Source organism: Bos indicus, chromosome 19 (genome assembly GCF_029378745.1).
Source record: "Bos indicus isolate NIAB-ARS_2022 breed Sahiwal x Tharparkar chromosome 19, NIAB-ARS_B.indTharparkar_mat_pri_1.0, whole genome shotgun sequence".
Classification (NCBI taxonomy): Eukaryota; Metazoa; Chordata; class Mammalia; order Artiodactyla; family Bovidae; genus Bos; species Bos indicus.
Genome location: NC_091778.1, coordinates 62,516,531 through 62,537,378, shown reverse-complemented (window position 1 = coordinate 62,537,378; position 20,848 = coordinate 62,516,531). Strand labels below are relative to the sequence as shown.

General features: G+C 43.5%; 1 protein-coding gene across 3 annotated transcripts in view; it reads right to left on the bottom strand.

Annotated features, from left to right (window-relative positions):
* ABCA5 (ATP binding cassette subfamily A member 5) overlaps positions 1–20,848 on the bottom strand; it is a 63,085-nt gene that overhangs the window by 16,784 nt on the left and 25,453 nt on the right. For 2 of the 3 annotated variants that reach the window (XM_070774178.1, XM_070774179.1), the window contains 12 exons: positions 18,048–18,216; positions 16,652–16,710; positions 15,532–15,642; positions 12,144–12,319; positions 11,285–11,404; positions 10,118–10,256; positions 9,504–9,594; positions 8,929–9,068; positions 7,757–7,876; positions 4,975–5,176; positions 4,211–4,380; positions 1,136–1,263 (listed from right to left, as the gene is read on the bottom strand). In XM_070774178.1, coding sequence (XP_070630279.1) covers positions 1,136–1,263; positions 4,211–4,380; positions 4,975–5,176; positions 7,757–7,876; positions 8,929–9,068; positions 9,504–9,594; positions 10,118–10,256; positions 11,285–11,404; positions 12,144–12,319; positions 15,532–15,642; positions 16,652–16,710; positions 18,048–18,216 — 1,625 coding nt within the window. The remainder of the gene's footprint in view (positions 1–1,135; positions 1,264–4,210; positions 4,381–4,974; positions 5,177–7,756; positions 7,877–8,928; positions 9,069–9,503; positions 9,595–10,117; positions 10,257–11,284; positions 11,405–12,143; positions 12,320–15,531; positions 15,643–16,651; positions 16,711–18,047; positions 18,217–20,848) is intronic. The other variant, XM_070774180.1, reaches the window with a different exon arrangement.

Below are 20,848 nucleotides of genomic sequence, written 5' to 3'. Positions count from 1 at the left end.
GCTGGGCTGGAAGAAGCACAAGCTGGAATCAAGATTGCTGGGAGAAATATCAATAACCTCAGATATGCAGATGACACCACCCTTATGGCAGAAAGTGAAGAGGAACTAAAGAGCCTCTTGATTAAAGTGAAATAGGAGAGTGAAAAGGTTGGCTTAAAGCTCAACATTCAGAAAACTAAGATCATGGCATCTGGTCCCATCACTTCATGGGAAATAGATGGGGAAACAGTGGAAACAGTGTCAGACTTTATTTTTCTGGGCTCCAAAATCACTACAGATGGTGACTGCAGCCATGAAATTAAAAGACCTTACTCCTTGGAAGGAAAGTTATGACCAACCTAGATAGCATATTCAAAAGCAGAGACATTACTTTGCCAATAAAGGTCCATCTAGGCAAGGCTGTGGTTTTTCCAGTAGTCATGTATGGATGTGAGAGTTGGACTGTGAAGAAAGCTGAGTGCTGAAGAATTGATGCTTTTGAACTGTGGTGTTGGAGAAGACTCTTGAGAGTCCCTTGGACTGCAAGGAGATCCAACCAGTCAATTCTAGAGATCAGCCCTGGGTGTTCTTTGGAAGGAATGATGCTGAAGCTGAAACTCCAGTACTTTGGCCACCCATGCAAAGAGTTGACTCACTGGAAAAGACTGATGCTGGGAGGGGCTGGGGGCAGGAGGAGAAGGGGACAACAGAGGATGAGATGGCTGGATGGCATCACCGACTCGATGGACGTGAGTTTGAGTGAACTCCGGGAGTTGGTGATGGACAGGGAGGCCTGGCATGCTGCAATTCATGGGGTCGCAAGAGTCGGACACAACTGAGCGACTGAACTGAAGTTAATTCTCACTAACTATATTTAAAACTGATGCAACATATCATAGAAATAATACTTAATGATAGATAAAAATAATCTAGTTTGGAATCTAGATATTCTGATATTTTAAGCAAAAAAAAAAATGATAAATATAATTGTATTCCTCATAGCTTTATATATTGGTTTTCCATCATGGCATAAAATATATTACAAGTAAACACAGCAAGCTATTTCCCAAAGTAAATTTTAATTTCCAACTCATAAGGTTAATCAGCAAACGATTAATTTTAGAGGAAAGACTTCAATCCCATGCGATGCTCTCACCCTTTCTGACCGCACCACGTTCAGAGCTGCGCTGTGGGGAGCGGCGGACATGTAGTCAGTGTCATTAAACATCGTCACCATTATGTTCTGATTTGCGAAAAAGCTAAGAAGGTCACTGATATCCGAGTCTGGTATCAGAAAAGAAGCAAATGATAAACCATTAGCTTAAATGAAAAACAGACATGGGCTTTTAATAATGTGGCAAAGCGCTCCTTTCTGAAGACCTTTTTCCTGTTAGGTGAGACGTGAGTAAGAACACTCGCTCTGCAGCCTGTCTGCTGAATCCACACCCACATCAATGCACACAGACCTCAGAGCAGAGGCTGACACGCAGCAACTGTGCCACGCTCAGCTGCTGCTGCTGCTGCTGTGACTCACGCTCAAAGTGGCCCATCACACAAGAAATCCGGCTGAAGACTGCTCCAACCAGACTTTTGTGAGAACAAAAGTCCACCTGGCAATTTTATGTAACGAGGTAACCTACCAGGCTCAGAGATGCCGAAGCCAGGGGCGGGGTTAGGTAACATCCCACCTGGAGGGCTGCTGTGTGTTCTGAACAAACTGTATGGACGTCAACTGCCTTCAAACAGTGACACTCAGATGCAGGTCTCCATCTACAGCCTTCAGGACGCGTGGAGCCCAAGGGAGATGCTGTGTCCCGCCCGAAGCCTAGCCTGTACCATAACACCTGGGGAGTGGGAAGAGTTCTCTGTCCATCACCGGAAAGGCCAGGATTCAAGCAAGAACGAGTGTGAATTTGAGAGGAACCAAAATCAAACAGAGGAAAACTCTATGGGTGACTGAGTGGTACAGCCGGTGGCTCAGACTCAGATACAAGTGTTTTAGTGTCAGAGACGGGCGCTTCCGTGACATGGTCTCTACTGATTCAGTGCGTTAACAGCATGATTCAGAGTCAGAGAGAAGGGCCCTTCCTGTGATACGGTCTCTACTCCAAATCCAGTGTGTTAACAACACGCGTTTCAGGTTCAGAGAGACGGGCGCTTCCTGTGACACGGTCTCTACTCCTGATCCAGTGTGTTAACAATAAGTGTTTCAGTGTCAGAGAGACAGACGCTTCCAGTGATACGGTCTCTACTGATTCAGTGCATTAACAACACGTGATTCAGAGTCAGAGAGAAGGGCCCTTCCAGTGATACGGTCTCTACTGTAATCGAGTGTGTTAACATGCATTTTAGTGTCAGAGAGATGGGCACTTCCTGCGATATGGTCTCTACGGTAATCCAGTGTTAACCACCTCCGATCTCCAAATGCTAGAGCGGTTCTGTCTTCTCGAGACAGCACTGCATCACCCATGATACAGAAAACCTCGCCAGGAGGGTAGGGTACCCGCCAAGACACAGAGTCAGAGGCCGTGATTCCTAGAGGAAATGAACCTTTAGGACCAACAGCAAGGCCTGGGAGATGTGAGATAGATAAAGACCGATAGGTAGATGGCTGGGTGGATGGACAGATATGTGGAGAGAGAGACAGACTGATAGTGTAAGTAATTCTAGATACACTTAAAAATATCAAATGGGACAAAACCTGGAAACCACTAGAATTTTTGGAGATCAGTGAGAGTGAAATCCAGGCAGAAATACTTGAGATGACATACAATTCCTCAAATACCAAAAAACGGTCACAGCGTCACAGTGTAGGGCTCCATGCGGTCCTGCATTTCAGCAACGTGGAGTGGATATTAAAACCAGAACAAGAATTCTAATGAAAGAAATGAAAAACACAACGCTTTCCATTCAAGTGTGTTTTCTATCACTATATATCTTCTTCCTCCAAAAGAAGAGAGGTTACACCATAAACTGATAGTTAGAATTTAGGAGCGATGATTTTAACAGTCGTCTGTAATCATCCCAAACTGTGATTACAATGCAGGGCAAAAGTTTTTGGCTGACAGTGAATCAAAAAGGAAAGATATGAGAATACAGGTGAAGTGCTGGGAAGTGTTAAACTACAGAGAATTTGTGAGCAAACAAGCAGTACAAGAAATGCAACTCTCCAATGTGTTTCAGCAAAAGACAAGCAAAGAAGCTGCTTGTGCTTTACTGAAAATTTGTATTGTTAGCTCACTTTAACTTCCTCCTCAAGGACCTTGGGACTATAAACCATCCACACAGATAGGAGATGTTGTAGAAACATCTAATTCACGTCAAATTCTGAATTAGGTCTTAACGTTTTGAAAATCAAAGTCTTGTTATTGGGTTTTTAAAATTTTATTCTGAGCTTTGCTCAAAGCCATCGGCTTTAAATTTTCTTTCATATTGGATACTTATGTGATAAAAATAATAACAAATCCAAAAATATCCACTGCAAATTTAATGTATTTGATTATAGAGATTTCCATGACAACTGTCCTTTATTCTAATTTTTCAGATAGTCCTTAAAAACTGTTTAAACACTTCTTTGTAGATATGTAACTACATTAAATATTATATGCTGTAACTCTAAAGAGTTTTCAAGTTCTGAAGTTTGTTTTGCTCATTATAAACTTTTGAGATGAATTACGCTGCTCTGAGAATAATGCCACTATTAAAAAAGGAAATTTTATGACTATCAACAACATAAATCAAGATATTTTAAAAAGTGTTAGATCAGTCCTGGGTGTTCACTGGAAGGACTGATGCTGAAGCTGAATGTCCAATACTTTGGCCACCTGATGTGAAGAGCTGACTCTTTTGAAAAGACCCTGATGCTGGGAAAGATTGAGGGTGGGAGGAGAAGGGGACGACAGAGGATGAGATGGCTGAATGGCATCACCGACTCAATGGACATGAGTTTGAGTAGGCTCCAGGAGTTGGTGATAGACAGGGAGGCCTGGCGTGCTGCAGTCCATGGGGTCGCAAAGAGTCGGACATGCCTAAGCGACTGAACTGAACACTTAAACCAAAATTTCCTTAATCTATTACTCAGCATCAATGAGGGGTTTTATTTAACGTAGGTTTGTGCAGACAGACCATGCCTTTATCTTAGGTATATTTCTAAAATCCAAATCTCTGACCTATGTCTACCCCTCACCCCAGGCGGACAAGCACACACTCACAAACCTTCACACACTCTCACCAGTGGAGTTCTGAAGGAGCAGACTGGTTCTGTATTTATCAGGTTGATCTCCGGGTTTGAGGAAGTATAAGTCTGGAACAAGTCTGATGGGAACCACAGCATTTTTCAAAGAGTGATGTACCAAAAACATGAAAATCTGAACTGTGAAAAATATTAAAAGTAAGAGCAACCTGAAAGGAAAAAAAAATACAGTTGAAGGCATATTAACATGTAAATATACAAAATAATCTTCCTTTCCATGACAGTTAAAAGGTACTCATTTGAAAAAGAAGCTTCTCACCAGCTCTTTGCTTCCCACGAGAGTACGTGATGTCGGGGCCACTCTCTCTCCTTGCCGCCCCCCCCAACCTGCGTCTACAGGCCCGTCATCTGCATCTGGGCCTCTGCTCCTCCCCTGTGCAGGCTCGTCTGGGCCTCTGCTCCTCCCCTGTGAGCAGGCTCATCTGTGCCATGTTTCAGGATTCCACAGATATGTGTTACTAGCATTACTCGCGTTTCTGACTCACTTTGCTCTGTGCAACAGGCGGAAGGCTCTCCCACCTCACAGAAGTGACTCAGTGTGTTCCTGTTACGGCTGATACAAAGTGGCTTGGAGGGAGGGGACTTATGTATACTTAGGGCTGATTCGGGCTGTGGTACAGCAGAAACCAATACAACACTGCAAAGCAATTTTCCTTCAATTAAAAAATAAAAAAAGAAAAAGAAAGAAAAATCTTAAATTGAAAAAACCCCAGCTCCTCGGGCAGGAGAGTGCCTGTGCTTACACAGATCTCAGGGACTTGCTTTCGCGTCTCAAGTTGAGGAAGTGAAACCTGGCGATGGTAAACACCTGCTGCGTCCAGAGGCCCTTGGCGCTCACCAGAGCAGCCTTACTTTCGGAGAGAATAAGCAAGCTCTGTTCCATCTCGTCGAAGGACTTTGAATCCAACTCTTCCTCTTGCGGCTGCTGAGAAAACACGCTGTAATCTATGTGCCGAAACAGAAGGATGGAAAGTTATGTTATCGCCCTTCAGAAGATGGAAACCTTCCTGAAGCATGTAAATTTCAAAACATGCCTGGCGGGGAGCGACACGGGCCAGAGGGGCTGTCACGGACTTTGGCTACATGATCGAAACTGAACGTGGGCACAGCTCATGACCAGGACGTGCTCTCTCTGGTAGGAGCCCAACAGAATTAGGTGCAGAGGCTCACGGAAACAGGGACAAGAACATCTGTAGCCAGTGCCCTACCCAGCAGCCACACGTGGGACGGAACCCACATGTCCATCAACAGGTGAGAACATAAAAAGCCATGAAGTTCACCTGTAACAGAACAGTGTGAAGCTACGAAAGTGAACAAACTACTGTATAACTGTAACAGCTTGATCTTACAAGCATTATATTAAGTAAAAGAAACCAGAATATATATAAGTAAGAGACACGTTATATGGTTGATGCCAAGAGACTGAAACCAGGTGAAACGTCTTGATGGGGATAAAAAAGAGTGATTCAAAATTAAAAGATGTGAAAAATAATAAAAGGAGATGAAGACTGGCTTCAGCATGAAGAAGGACTTAAAGGTGCTGTAGAAAAAGCCAGCAACACCTGAACAGAGCACAAGCCTCTTATCTCCATTCCCACGACACAGACATTTTCTAGAAACCTCCTCGTGTCCCTCAGGCTGTTGAGCACCACACACACGAGCGCCTTCCGCGTGGCGTGCTCTGTCAGCCCCAGGATCACACCTGCTCACCGACAGCGCACGGCATCCTGACGCAGACTCCCTCTGTCGCCCCTGCTCCCACACCTTGTCTCTGCTCAACTCCATCGAACTGACGAATGCCGCACGTCTCCAGCTGTCTGCGATCTCGAGACTTCCTGTGAGCTTTCCTTCTCTAATCACTATATAAAGGAGGGACTTAGAGACACAGTGGGGGAAGGAGCGAGAGGGACGAATGGGAAAGCAGTGTGGACGTGCACAGCTACCACGCGTAAACAGGCAGCTAGTGGAAGAAGCCGCACAGCACGGGAGGCTCGGCTCGGGGCTCTGCGCCGACCGAGAGGCTGGGCCGGGGAGGCGCGGAGGGGCACACGCGCACTCAGTGATCTACCTCATGTGCAGCGGAGACAGGCAACGCTGTACCGCAACTTCCCTCCATTAAAAAACACACAGGAAGATTACAGTCTGACACCACGTTCTCATCGTAAAGTGACTTTCCTCCACGACCGAGAGGACCACCCCACACCCACCCTGCTGCGGTCAACCCTCCACTCAGCCTCACCCTGAGACGCACTCATCTCAGCCGCGCCACTGAGGGTACGTCAAGCTCACGACCAGCTTCCGCACTTCCAAGTTTCTCCATCTTCTGCGTTACCAAAACCACCCTTTCTGTTATCACCCAATTCTCACAGCGATCAGGAAGAAGCAACCGCCTTCTTTCCTTAAACACCACGTGGTCCTGGTTCCCGCCTCTCTTGTGAAGAAAGAAAGCGCAATAATGGTACCTTCCCGCCAGCGCTTCCTGCGCTTCACTGCCCACGCTCGGGCGGCCCCTCTACTCCGTGGAAGGGGCCGCACCCGACCCCTGGGGCCGTCTATACACAAGGGACCGCAGAGCGCGTGTCTCTGGCCCTAGCAGCCTCTCCTGGCTCTAAGCATGTGTGTCACAGCCCATGGGCATCTCCACAGGGATGTCTACCAAGCGTCTCAAACAACACAAGCGAAATCACGCCTGGAATCCTTCTTTCCAGGAACTGGCTGCTCCCCTTTGGTCAGGAAACGGGCGATTCCATTTCCAATTCTCAGGCTGAAAGTTTAGATACCTTCTTGACTCCGCCCTTCCCCAACCCCCGACAGGAGCCCAGCAGTAGGTCACCACCAGTGCCTCTAACACGACCCAAATCTGTTCGTGTTTCCCAGTTTTCACAGCCATCCAAGTTCAAACAAGGATCAGCGGTAACAGCTTCCTGACCGCTCTTCCTGCTTCCAGACTTCCTTCACAATCCATCTGTCATCCAACAGCTGGAACACGCTCGTTGAAGAAGCATATCAGCTCACGTTGCCCCTTTGCTCTGGAACTCTCTGTGAGCTGCACATCACACAGCACAGAGGCAAACGGAGCGCTCCTGCAGAGCTTCGGGGGCTGCACATGCCCCTCCCTTGCCTGCACCTCCAAGCTCCTCACGCCATGCTCTCCCTGGCGCTCTGGTAGCCTTTCTCTGTCACCAAAAACATCCAACCCATTCCTCAGTCAACACTGCTACGGCAGCACTTCCCTCTACCTGGGAGACTCTGCAATACAACCTTACCTTTCCTGCCTCTGGATCTCACTCTAAGTATCGTCTCCTCATGTTCCCGAGATACAACCTAAGTTACCTGCTTCCCCAGACCGCCCCACTTTCCTTCACAGCGCCTACCACTATCCGTAAACATCGGAGCTACTTATTTACCTGCTTACTCCTACCCTTTCTTTCCCCAAGTAGACATTCAGCATGCTTACACAATCACTGTCTGGATCACTACCTGTCTGGTTCACAGCCTAAAATGTTCTGTTAGATTTGTTTTTACCTGCTTGGTCAATTTCCGCTTCAACTTCTAGCTTTAAGAATACATCTTCCAAAGTCGTCATGGAGACACCATAAGAAATAACACCTAAGTTTGAATGACTGTCTAGAGCAGAAAATAAGCCTAAAAGGAAACAAATGAAAGAACTTTGTATAGCTAAGCATACTGTCACGAATGATTCTAAAATGTCCTTTAAAAGTAGAGAACGACTGAATTTACTGTGCTGCCACCACGGTTCCCAAACTTTCTGGTCTCAGAACCCCTTCAACATTTCTAGAAATTGCTGAGGACCCCACAGAATGCTGCTTAGGGACACGTACCTGTTAGATGTGAACCATGACATAAATTAAAACTAAGGAATGTTTTACAGACAGAATGATAGGCAGAGTACACTACGTTGACATGTACACTTCAGTTAATTAGTGATTCCTTTTCTTCAAACTAATTCAACTAACATAGACAATTTCTATCTAACTATTGGAATGCGATGGGATTTCTGTATAACTTATCTTCAGCAGTAATATCCTTATGGTTATTAAGAGATCCCTCAACAGATAAAGGAGACTGAGCTTGAGTTCCTCATCAGAATGCAGAAAATTAAGGCTACAAATAAGATAATGCAAGAGTTTACTGTATAATAAGGTAATTCGTTATGAAATCATGAAACTGAAAAGGCAACTGAAGGCGTACACAACCATGTATGTGTGTGTGTTGTGTGTATGTGTACACATTGGTGTGTATACACATTTGCATGGGTGTACGTGTGTGTCACATCTGTATGCGTGTGAGTGCATGTGTGTATGTATGTGTGTACATATTTGTGTGCATGTGTGTATGTATATGTGTGTGTATATTTATATTCTTATTCCCAGGGGACCTACAAACAAAGGGAGCAGTTTCTTTCCTGATAACACAAGCAATTATTTACGTAAGTTAACATACTAGTTAGGAATTTCTTGCATGACATTTATGAAAAAAAAAGAAACGCTGGCTTATAGCATTTCTGGTTTCCAAAAGTAAAATAAAGCAGAAACAGAATATTAACTCTGGGTACCTGGGAGCATGTAAATATTACACAGAAAAATAAACCAAGTAAAAAACCAAGTAAATTAAGAGAACCGGTTCCCAAGGCGGGATCTTAGTTTAGCAATCATGAAACCAGAAGTAGGGAATACCTGAAAATTTGTCCATGTCCTTGAAAGGCAAGCTGTACACAAGCTGCTGCTCATTCTGTTGCAACAAAGTGGCCGCAGGTATATGTTGTTTAACCAGAGAAGAAAGAGATTCTGTGGCACAGTATCTGTCTATGTACATGCTGGAGAAAACCCAAAAACATGATTTCTTATGATGACTCTGAACAGCCCAAAGTAAATTCTGAATGCTTTTAGCAAAAGTCTGTGCCATAGGGCTTCCCTGATGGCTCAGTGGTAAAGAATCCAACTGCCAAAGCAGGAGACACAGGTTTGATACCTAATCCAAGAAGATCCCACATGCCCGGGAGCAACTAAGCTGTGTGGGTCACAACCACTGCGCCTGTGCTCTGAGGCTGGGAGCCGCACGACTGAAGCCTGAGCGCCCTAGAGCCTGCGCTCTGCACAAAAGAGGCCACGGCGATGAGAAGCCTGCACACCGAGGTGAAGAGCAGCCTCTGCTCGCCGAAAATGGAGGAAGCCCGCACAGCAGGGGAGACCCTGCAGCCAATAATTTAATAAACAAATAAAAATAATTTAAAGAAAAGAAGGATCGATACCTCAGCCGGTAGCCAATTCCCCATTTGCTTTTGAGAAAAATTGAAGAACCAACACATTTTAACATTCCTTGTGATATGACAGCCTTCCTATCTGCAAAGAGAGATTGGCGTTTCAGTTTTACCATCTGTGACAGCATTAATAACTAGTATTTGCATTTTCTGGATTATCCTATGAGACACCAATGTTAATATGGTAAATTATCACATTAATTATCATTACATTGTTAAAACAACTTCCCACACGGCGGAACTGCGTGCATCCTGGGCGATTCTGTGGGAGGGGCCCCCTGGAAGTGTGTCTGGTTCCCACACAGGGTCAGCAAAGCCTCTGCTCTCTGCTGACCCTGCCCCGTACCCTGTCAGCTTCACTGTAGTAACTCATGCTGGGAGTGGGACTGTGTGGGGTCCTGTAAGCTTTTGTGGCAGATTACCGATCCTGGAGGGTCAGGGGCTCGCCCCCAACACAAAAACATGTGATTTTAAAAGCAGTATAATAATACCTTTTTGGTAAAAAACGCACAATTTACTTACTCCTCAGAATTCAGCATTTCTATGTCTAATTCCCATTTGGCCCCAAGACCTCATCCTTTAAAAAAGCAAGTAAAAAATCTCACCAGCAAGAATGTCGGCTTCATCCATGAAGTGAGTGCTAAACACTGTCACCCGGTTCGCTTTTCTGTGTTTCAGAAGATTCCAGACAATGTGACGAGAACACGGGTCCATTCCAGCTGTTGGCTCGTCCAACAGCAGCACCTGCGTGCAAAGGGGTGGGGGAGGGCAGGAAGCCTCAGGAAAATGAAAGTATATAAAATCTATGTGGACCCTGAAAAGCCTCCCCATTTAAAGTTACTGTATTATAATGTATTAGATCTGAGTTTTTCACTCATACGTTGAGTTAGCATCAATTTAAAAAGTCATCAGTTTGGCATGTGAATCCTTTCTTGGTCTTAATTTTAAAAGACTAGTGTCTGTAATATGTAAGTTGTAAGTATAACAACAACCAGATAAATAAACTGAGAAACAAAACACTGAAAAATAAACTGAGAAACAACGTTGACTGTATCGCTTTTGGCTAAACAGTTAAATTCTGTAGATGTAACAACTGCTCGTTAGAGAATTATGTTCTATATTAGCTCAAGGAAAGCAGTTTAAGACTATTTTTCATTTCAGAAACATGGAGGAGGAGGGACTGCCATAAGCCAGGACCCCGGGTCCCCCCCAGCCACAGCAGCGGGCTAAACGGGGCAGGGTGGGGGACCCCGGGGCCCCTGGCTGCAGGCGGGCACCTGGAAGCCTTCTGACCCAGGGCCCAGCCCAGCTTCTACAGGACAGAGAACAGCACGGAACAGACACGAGCAGAAGCAGGTCAACAGAACAGTGGACGAGTCCTTCAATTCTGTCCTTATTATTAGATTATTACTGTAACCGTAACAAACGTACAGAAAACTGCAGAGAGTAACAGAACAGTACTTCTACAGCCACCACTGAAATGTAACAAATGTTAGTTTACTTCAGATCTTTTTTCAGAGAAATAAAACCCTGCAGACACAAGTGAAGTCCATCTGACCCCTTCTCCTTCTGAGAGATGACTGCTGTCTTCAAGAGGTTGTGTATCTTTCTGACTTCAGTTTTAAAACTTTATTATTATAATTACATCCATAATACTGTATAGTATTTTATGTATGTTTCATATACTGTATCTATGTATATATTTCTACAACTTGCTTTTTTATTCAGATTAATTTAAAACTATCTCATCGGCAACACTATTATCTGCTCACCTTTGGGTTCCCGAGAACAGCGATTCCTAAAGACAGTTTTCTTTTTTGGCCACCACTTAACTTTTTAGCCTGATTATCTTTGATAGCCTGCATGTCTAAATCCAGTAAGACTCTCTGCACCTATGAAAGGCAAGTGTGAATAAAAGTTGTTTAAATCTCATTATTTACATAATTATCAACACTACTTTCTAAGTGTTCCACTTTAATACCAACCTTTAAACTGCTCTCCTGGTATAGAATTTAATTGTGACGCATTGCTGCTGTTGTCTAGTCACTAAGTCTCATCTGACTCTGCAATCCCAGGGACAGAGGAGCCTGGCGGGCCACAGCCCACGGGGTTCTCCAGGCAGGGACCCTGGAGTGGGTTGCCATGTCCTCCTCCAGGGGATTTCTCAACCCAGGGATGGAACCTGTGTGTCCTTCATTGGCAGGCAGATTACTGCTGAGCCACCAGGAGAAACCCAATTTGGACACATACCCACCTATAATTTTGAAATAAAAAAAAGATTCCTGATGCGAGGGCCTGTTTTACTTCTGTGACCCCTGGCCGGTGGGGAGAAGGGGGTCAGTGCATAGGCTCAGTGTGTACGCGTTTGTCTGGCAGGGGAAGCTGGTAGGAGTGAAAAGAAAAGAAACCCACACGGAGAGACTGGAGTCCTCCAGACGGAATGAGGACGTTTGCTATGTGCTGCAACTTTGCTCCAAATTCCATCTGATTCTTTATGATGACTTTCTGCACACTGGCTCAGAAGAGGTTTTTATATTTAGATTTTCAAGCATATTTTCATTACACAGGTTACTGCAAAAGGTTACTAATTTATAGTGAATAAAAGTAAAGGTTTCTAGACAGATAACATACTTCCTGTATGACATCATTGGCTGGTATTCCTTTGATTGATGCCAAAATGGACAAGTTTTCCTCTACCGTCAGGACATCAAAGTGTATGTCTAGCTGTGGACAAATGCCAATCATTTTCCTGGCTTCAAACATTTCATCTATTTCTGAGACTCTGTGTCCATATATGGATGCGAACCCTAAAAAGCAAAAAATACATTTACATTAAATATATTAAATACTAATATGTATGTTTTCAGATCAGATCAGTCGCTCAGTCGTGTCCGACTCTTTGTGATCCCATGAATTGCAGCACGCCAGGCCTCCCTGTCCATCACCAACTCCCGGAGTTCACTCAGACTCACGTCCATAGAGTCGGTGATGCCATCCAGCCATCTCACCCTCTGTCATCCCCTTCTCCTGACCCCAATCCCTCCCAGCATCAGAGTCTTCTCCAATGAGTCAACTCTTCGCATGAGGTGGCCAAAGTACTGGAGTTTCAGCTTTAGCATCATTCCTTCCAAAGAAATCCCAGGGCTGATCTCCTTCAGAATGGACTGGTTGGATCTCCTTGCAGTCCAAGGGACTCTCAAGAGTCTTCTCCAACACCACAGTTCAAAAGCATCAATTCTTTGGCACTCAGCTTTCTTCACAGTCCAACTCTCACATCCATACATGACCACTGGAAAAACCACAGCCTTGACTAGATGGACCTTTATTGGCAAAGTAACGTCTCTGCTTTTGAGTATGCTATCTAGGTTGGTCATAACTTTCCTTCCAAGGAGTAAGCGTCTTTTAATTTCATGGCTGCAGTCACCATCTGTAGTGATTTTGGAGCCTCCCAAAATAAAGTCTGACACTGTTTCCACTCGTTCCCCATCTATTTGCCATGAAGTGATGGGACCAGATGCCATGATCTTTGTTTTCTGAATGTTGAGCTTTAAGCCAACTTTCTCACTCTCCACTTTCACTTTCATCAACAGGCTTTTGAGTTCTTCTTCACTTTCTGCCATAAGGGTGGTGTCATCTGCATATCTGAGGTTATTGATATTTCTCCCGGCAATCTTGATTCCACCTTGTGTTTCTTCCAGTCCAGTGTTTCTCATGATGTACTCTGCATAGAAGTTAAATAAACAGGGTGACAGTATACAGCTTTGATGAACTCCTTTTCCTATTTGGAACCAGTCTGTTGTTCCATGTCCAATTCTAACTGTTGCTTCCTGACCTGCGTACAGATTTCTCAAGAGGCAGGTCAGGTGGTCTGGTATTCCCATCTCTTTCAGAATTTCCCACAGTTTATTGTGATCCACACAGTCAAAGGCTTTGGCATAGTCAATAAAGCAGAAATTGGTGTTTTTCTGGAACTCTCTTGTTTTTTCCATGATTCAGCAGATGTTGGCAATTTGCTCTCTCGTTCCTCTGCCTTTTCTAAAACCAGCTTGAACATGTGGAAGTTCACGGTTCACATATTGCTGAAGCCTGGCTTGGAGAATTTTGAGCATTACTTTACTAGCGTGTGAGATGAGCGCAATTGTGCGGTAGTTTGAGCATTCTTTGGCACAGCCTTTCTTTGGGATTGGAATGAAAACTGACCTTTTCCAGTCCTGTGGCCACTGCTGAGTTTTCCAAATGTGCTGGCATATTGAGTGCAGCACTTTCACAGCATCATCTTTCAGGATTTGGAATAGCTCAACTGGAATTCCATCACCTCCACTAGCTTTGTTCGTAGTGATGCTTTCTAAGGCCCACTTGACTTCACATTCCAGGATGTCTGGCTCTAGGTCAGTGATCACACCATCATGATTACCTGGGTCATGAAGATCTTTTTTGTACAGTTCTTCTGTGTATTCTTGCCATCTCTTCTTAATATCTTCTGCTTCTGTTAGGTCCATACCATTTCTGTCCTTTATTGAACCCATCTTTGCATGAAATTTTCCTTTGGTATCTCTGATTTCCTTGAAGAGATCTCTAGTCTTTCCCATTCTGTTGTTTTCCTCTATTCCTTTGCATTGATCACTGAAGAAGGCTTTCTTATCTCTTCTTGCTATTCTTTGGAACTATGCATTCAGATGTTTATATCTTTCCTTTTCTCCTTTGCTTTTCGCTTCTCTTCTTTTCACAGCTATTTGTAAGGCCTCCCCAGACAGCCATTTTGCTTTTTTGCATTTCTTTTCCATGGGGATGATCTTGATCCCTGTGTATACTAATAATTCAGTTATTTGTATGTATTAATAACAGACATAAAATAAGAGTTAGTATACAGCTGGAAGACACAACACACCCTGATTTCTATACAAACGGTGATCTGCTTCCACTTATATTCCAGCCTCATTTATATTCCCTATAAATGGCCTTCATTTTCAGGGCATATTACAGAGCAGAGAGCAAGGGGTCAGAGGTTTCACACTAACTGCCCACTGATGCATGACTTACACTATTAACAATACTCCAGCAACAATTTCCCCTCATTTCTAAGCACTACGCAGTGGCAAAGAGAACAAAGAAGTTAAAATTTACCCCTGACCAGCTGCGTGACTTTGGGAAAATCACCTGATCTAAATTCGAGCCTTCTTATCCTATAAGCTGAATATTAATACATCCCGCTTTACTTAAGAACTAGTAAATCAGTGTGATAGTGTGGGAAATTGTATCAAAAATACATAAATCCTTACATCAATGAAAGATATTATAAATACCATCAGAGAGTGACACAGAGATAAGAGACAAAATCAAACTAATTTTAAAAGTCAAACCCCTGCTGGTGTGTGGCAGAGGCCGACACAAGATGGTACAGCAGTTACCCTCCAATTAGAAAAAAAAGTAAAACCACATCTAAAAAGATGCAGATTCAATACACGGACACTCGGCCCCTTCTTAAAGTGAAATATTTACTGCCCTGCAGCTCTACGTGACTGTGGAAAACCGGAGCTGCTGTACTAGATTCTCACCTACAGGGCAACCACATACAGCAATTACACATTTGAGGTATTGCTCTAAAAATCCTAAGGAGACTGTACTGACATTTGTCATTCTTTCCTTCTGAACTTACTGGTGCTCACTTAGAAATATTCATTTTCTCAACCAAAATGTCTATAGGCCTCATTTAATTTCCAATTAATTGGTTTATCCTTCCTTGAAAATGAACAATAAATATAAACACAAGTAAAATATCTAATAAAACAAGTACAAAATTAGATCATTTTTACTTAAATATGACTGAATCATCTTTATTTTCTGCTGAAGAACAAACGAGTGTAATAAAAAGGAGAAAAAAATGAACACAGAAATTGATACCAAATCACTGACAAAAATCAATCAGTACATATTTCACGGATAAGTAAATGATCACGGTCCTTTAGTTACTAACCCTAATAAAACAAATTAGCAGATTCTTAAATCAGAAAACTCTTACCCTCTGAGGGCGGGCACAGCCCGCACAGAATATTCATCAGTGTGCTCTTTCCTGTTCCGCTGTGGCCAAGCAGGGCAGTGATCTGGCCCTCGTATATGTCAAATGATAAACCTAGTGCAGGGAAAAAGGACGTTCAAATGTGATCTTTATTTGCTGAGTCTTGCACAATAAGATAAGTCATAATACTTGGGCAATCTTGAAATAAATCAATAGATTTAAAGACAGACGTTACCAGCATATTTAATAATCTAAGATTTAATATTGTAATACAACAATAATTCTTTCTTATAGTCAACAGTATGAACAGTAAGAAAAGGTAACACAAAATAAACTTTTATTTCTTTGTTACACTGACAGAGTCAGAGGGGGCACAAAATATCGGGAGGGAGGTTTCTATGTACCCACTTTTGGGAACTCCCGAGGGTATTAAGAAAGCCCATGGACAGAAGGAGCCTAGTGGGCTAGTCCATAGGGTCACAGAAGAGTCAGACACGACTGAGCGGCTAAACAACAAAGGGAATTAAAACAAAGAGAAGAACAAAAGTTCGTTTCCAAAGGTATTTAGAGGCATGTTAAAATTATCGGCAAAAAATCATGAGTTAACCAACAGCATTTTGTTGGACTCACTAAGTCGAGTCTGACTCTGCGACCCCATGGACTGTAGCCCGCCAGGCTCCTCTGTCCATGGGATTCTCCAGGCAAGAGTACTGGAGTGGGTTCCCAAGCCCTCCTCTAGGGGATCTTCCCGACCCAGGGATCGAACCTGAGTCTCTTATGCCTCCTTTATTGGCAGGTGGGCTCTTTACACTAGTGCCACCCGGGAAGCCCTGTGTACACATGCATGACAATAAAATTAAAAGAGCACAGGTTTGTTTTAAGAACTGACAACTTTTCATCTTAGTAGGTATTACTTTTTTCTTTTACTACTTTGACGTTGAACTTTTCATCTTAGTAGGTATTACTTTTTTCTTTTACTACTTTGACATTGTTAAATTTATTCTGAACATTAATCACATAAAGAAAGTATCTCTAGAGAAAAGATAGAAAATTGTGGTAAAGGAGTTTAAATTTTCCATTTGTACCTTAATCCTACAGACTGAACACTAGGAGAGTTACTCACTTCTCAAAGCCTCTACATTTTCACCTTTCTTTCTGTGGGTCTTCTGAATACCACTGATTCTGAAAAACACCATTTACTACTTTAAGTATTTAAAGCAATCTCCAAGTGTGTATCTCTGTGCATGATACTTTTAAGCAAAGCTGTCATATTTAACGGGAATGAAGTATCTTCCTACTAAAACAATAAATCAAAGAAACCTGGCAACAATAATAAAAGTATTTTAAAGAAACTATAAGAAAAGAGTATATTACTTCTCTCCATTTTAAGTGTAATTCATTCATTTTTCATGACAAGCCAACTTCTAAAAAGAAACTGAAACATTTGACTTAAGCAATTTACAGATTTCTTATTTCATATTTGATTCTTTTCCATTTGTAATTAATTAATACTTGTCATATCGGTTAAGAGAGCTTAAAAATCAGATGCTATTTCACATCAGTACATGTTTCAAACTGTCTCGAAGTGATTCTCTCATTGCACTTTAAATGTTTTACATAATTTTTTAAAGAATTAACAGTCTTGCTCATTAGTTTAATTTTTACTCTTAAGAAGGCTGACCACCAGTCTACTGATTGCATCTTAAATACCTAGTTCTCCTTTGCATTTATATGTTTTTCTTAAATTTAAAAAACACAAACTATACTTTTTCTTTCACTTTTCTCTCTTTTCTCCTTCTCCTTATTTTTTTAAATTTGGTTTTGACTGAACTAGTAAGGAATAGTTATGAATTTCTCTGGTTCTCTGAAATTAAGCTGGTGTGACAAGTTAATTATGTCACAGTTTCTAAGGGTCTATCAAATTAACAGCACAGTTTAATGTCCGGCATGTCTCAGACAATGCAGCTCGAACAGAAATAGAAAACCAGTATCTATTGCTTTAATTTACATGGTTTTAGTAGCTAAGTAGTGTCCAGCTCTTGAGACCCCATGGACTGTGGCCTACCGGGCTCCTCTGTCCATGGCATTTTCCAGGCAAGCATATTGGAGTGGGTTGCCATTTCCTTCTCCAGGAGATCTTTTCAACCCAGGAATTGAACCCAGGTCTCCTGCATTGCAGGCAGATTCTTTATCAACTGAGCTATGAGTGAATCCCTCTTAATTTATATAATGAAGAAATTTTAAAATGGCTTAATTTTATAAATACTAGATTTTATTAAAAAATTTTCTATTCAAACGTAAAATGTCAAACCTAGCAGCAAATTTATTCTAAATGGTTACAAAGAAAATAAAAACTTAAAAGAGAATTAGCCCTTGATACTGTTTTTTAAAAATCACAAAATGTGCACCAAATCTCCTAAAATACCATGCTTACATACATTACATAAAAGACAGGATTTACACATGGCATGTCCCATCAGCAGTTCTTAAGACCTAAACTGCCAGAGATTAAATCATACCTGATGGCTTCTTTTCCTATAAATTCTGAAGAAACAGGCTCAACAATTTCACTAAAACTAACATTCCCATTCACGTTGCCCTCTGATAACTCCTTATAATTCCTTTTGCTCTTTGACCAATATGATGGCTTCAGAAAATAAAATGATGATCTCCGTAAGCCAAATTCTCCTGAAAAATACAGGAAAAAAAAACACACACACAACTGAGTTATCCTAACAAATTATTTCTGAAAACTAGTGTTTAAATCAGAAAGGCAGTCTGTGTAAACTAAGACAACCTCAAGTTCAGACATAAATTACTAAGTCATCAATGTGAGAAAAACAGAAGTCTTACTGACAGATAACTCTTATCCATAAAGTTTCAGGGCTGCTGCAAGTCCATGGAATGTAAAAGGTAAGCAAAGCACATTTTCCACCCTAGAGACTTCCATCATTATGAGGACACGTACATGCCTAATGGCTAACACTCGGCACACAACGTGAGGCATGAGTGCCAGCAAGAGTTCAGAAGGTGAAGAGGGTACATCGCGGTATTCTGAAGGTTTGAGTCAGCATCACCTTAGTCTTTGGGAGCGGACAGTATTCGGAAAGGCTGCTACAGCTCACAGAAAGGACTTTTTCGATGCAGGAGAGTAACAGAGCAGGGCCAACACAGGAGACTCCAGTCTAGCTAGCTGCCCACGGCACAGGCAGGCTTCCTCCCTTTCTCCCCAAGGAATCAACACTCCCCATCCTTTCTAACACGCCCCCACTGATGACCACGTTTCAGAGGGAGCCGCTCCCAACTAGAGAGAGTCCAGTGGACCAGATGGGCACCATGCAGGCTCTGGCGACTCCTCTGCTTCAGCCACAAGCAGGCACCAACTAAAGAGAAGAGAAGGGCTTGCTGGGCACAAGTCTCCTGTCCCTCTCCCACTGGACGTGAACGAAGTGCAACCCCGTGCAGGCACCAGGAGATAAATCCACCAGACTCTGAGACAGGAGCAGCAACATGGAGAAGGTGGGACCCTGATGACACAGCCAAGCAAGGCAACCAACTGGGAGCCCACCCTGACTCTGGACTCTGAATGAAGAGACTGATTTCCTTCTTGTTTAAGACAATTAAAAAAAGGTCCTCTGTTACATGAGTAACTAAACATAATCTAACTGCTACACTGGAGATGTGTTTAAATAAACAGGACTGAATGGATGGATATAAAATACAATAAGGAGAGGGTAACAGTGGTAACAAGGGACTGAATGTATAAAAGTATCGTGCAGGACATCAACACTCGACAAGTTTCTTTTTAATTCAGCAGGATGTGCTCAGCAAGGTTTCTGAGCAGGTGATCATTGACTAAAGGCAGTGGCAAGGTTCTTGGACTTGAGGTGGTAATTAGATGAGCACTACTGCGATGGTCTACAACAGTGCAGCCAGACAGGACTCTGCAACAGTGGACAAGACCTCGTCTGCACTGTAACCAGTGACCAGGCGCAGCTGCTGACCCCTCGGCAGGTGCCTGCGCTGCTCCCTGGGGGCTCAGCTGGTAAAGAATCTGCCAGCAATGCAGGAGACCTGGGTTCAACCCGTGTCAGGAAGATCCCCTGGAGGAGGGCGAATCTGCCAGCACTTCGGGAGACCTGAGTTCAACCCCTGGGTCAGGAAGATCCCCTGGAGGAAGGAAAATCTCCCGGCACCGCGGGAGACCGGAGTTCCATCCCTGGGTGGGGAGGATCCCCTGGAGGAGGGCGAATCTGCCGGCAACGTGGGAGACCTGAGTTCAACCCCTGGGTCAGGAAGATCCCCTGGAGGAGGGCATGGCTGTCCACTCCAGTATTCTGGCCTGGAGAATCCCGTGGACAGAGGAGCCTGGCGGGCTACAGTCCATGGGGTCACCAAGAGTGGGACACGACTGAGCGACTGAAACAACATTCGCCCTCCTGAGGAAGGAATTGCTCATTTGTTCAATTATAAGTAATTAAAACTTAAAAGTCACAGGTGTCTTGTCATGTAAGACTGCAGATCAAGAACACAGACAAAATGAACGAGGAACTCAAGGGGGAGAGGAAAGGGGGCAGGAGTTATTTAACGGTATTTTGAACCTGCACAGGTTTGAGGTAGGTGGAGGATAAAAGACACGGGGATGGGAGAGGTTACAAGGTTGCTCCACTGTCTCGGATCTTAGAGGGTACAATAGTGAAGCGCTTCAGCCAAAAAAATGGACATGGGGAAGGACTGAGTTAGGAAATTCAATTAGGGATTTAAGGCTTTCAAAACACTGGTCTCTTTTTGCCCAGTCTCCTTACATTCACTGGAAGTTAAGGTATAAGGTACAAAATACAATTACAATTACATTAAAAGCTGTTAACAGTGAAAACGACTTAGAGTGCTGCTAAGTCGCTTCAGTCGTGTCCGACTCTGTCCGACCCCACAGACGGCAGCCCACCAGGCTCCCCCGTCCCTGGGATTCTCCAGGCAAGAGCACTGGAGTGGGTTGCCATTTCCTTCTCCAATGCATGAAAGTGAAAACTGAAAGTGAAGTTGCTCGGTTGTGTCCGACTCTTAGTGACCCCATGGACCACAGCCTGCCAGGCTTCTCCATCCATGGGATTTTCCAGGCAAGACTACTGGAGTGGGGTGCCATTGCCTTCTCCACGACTTAGAGTACTCAGCTAGAAAAAAATCTAAAATTAGGTTAACCCACAGGGAGCTCAACCTGGTGCTCTGTGACAACCCAGAGGGGTGGGATGGAGAGGGAGGTGGGAGGGAGGCTCAAAAGGGAGGGGACATGAATACATGTGGCTGATTCATGTTGATGTAT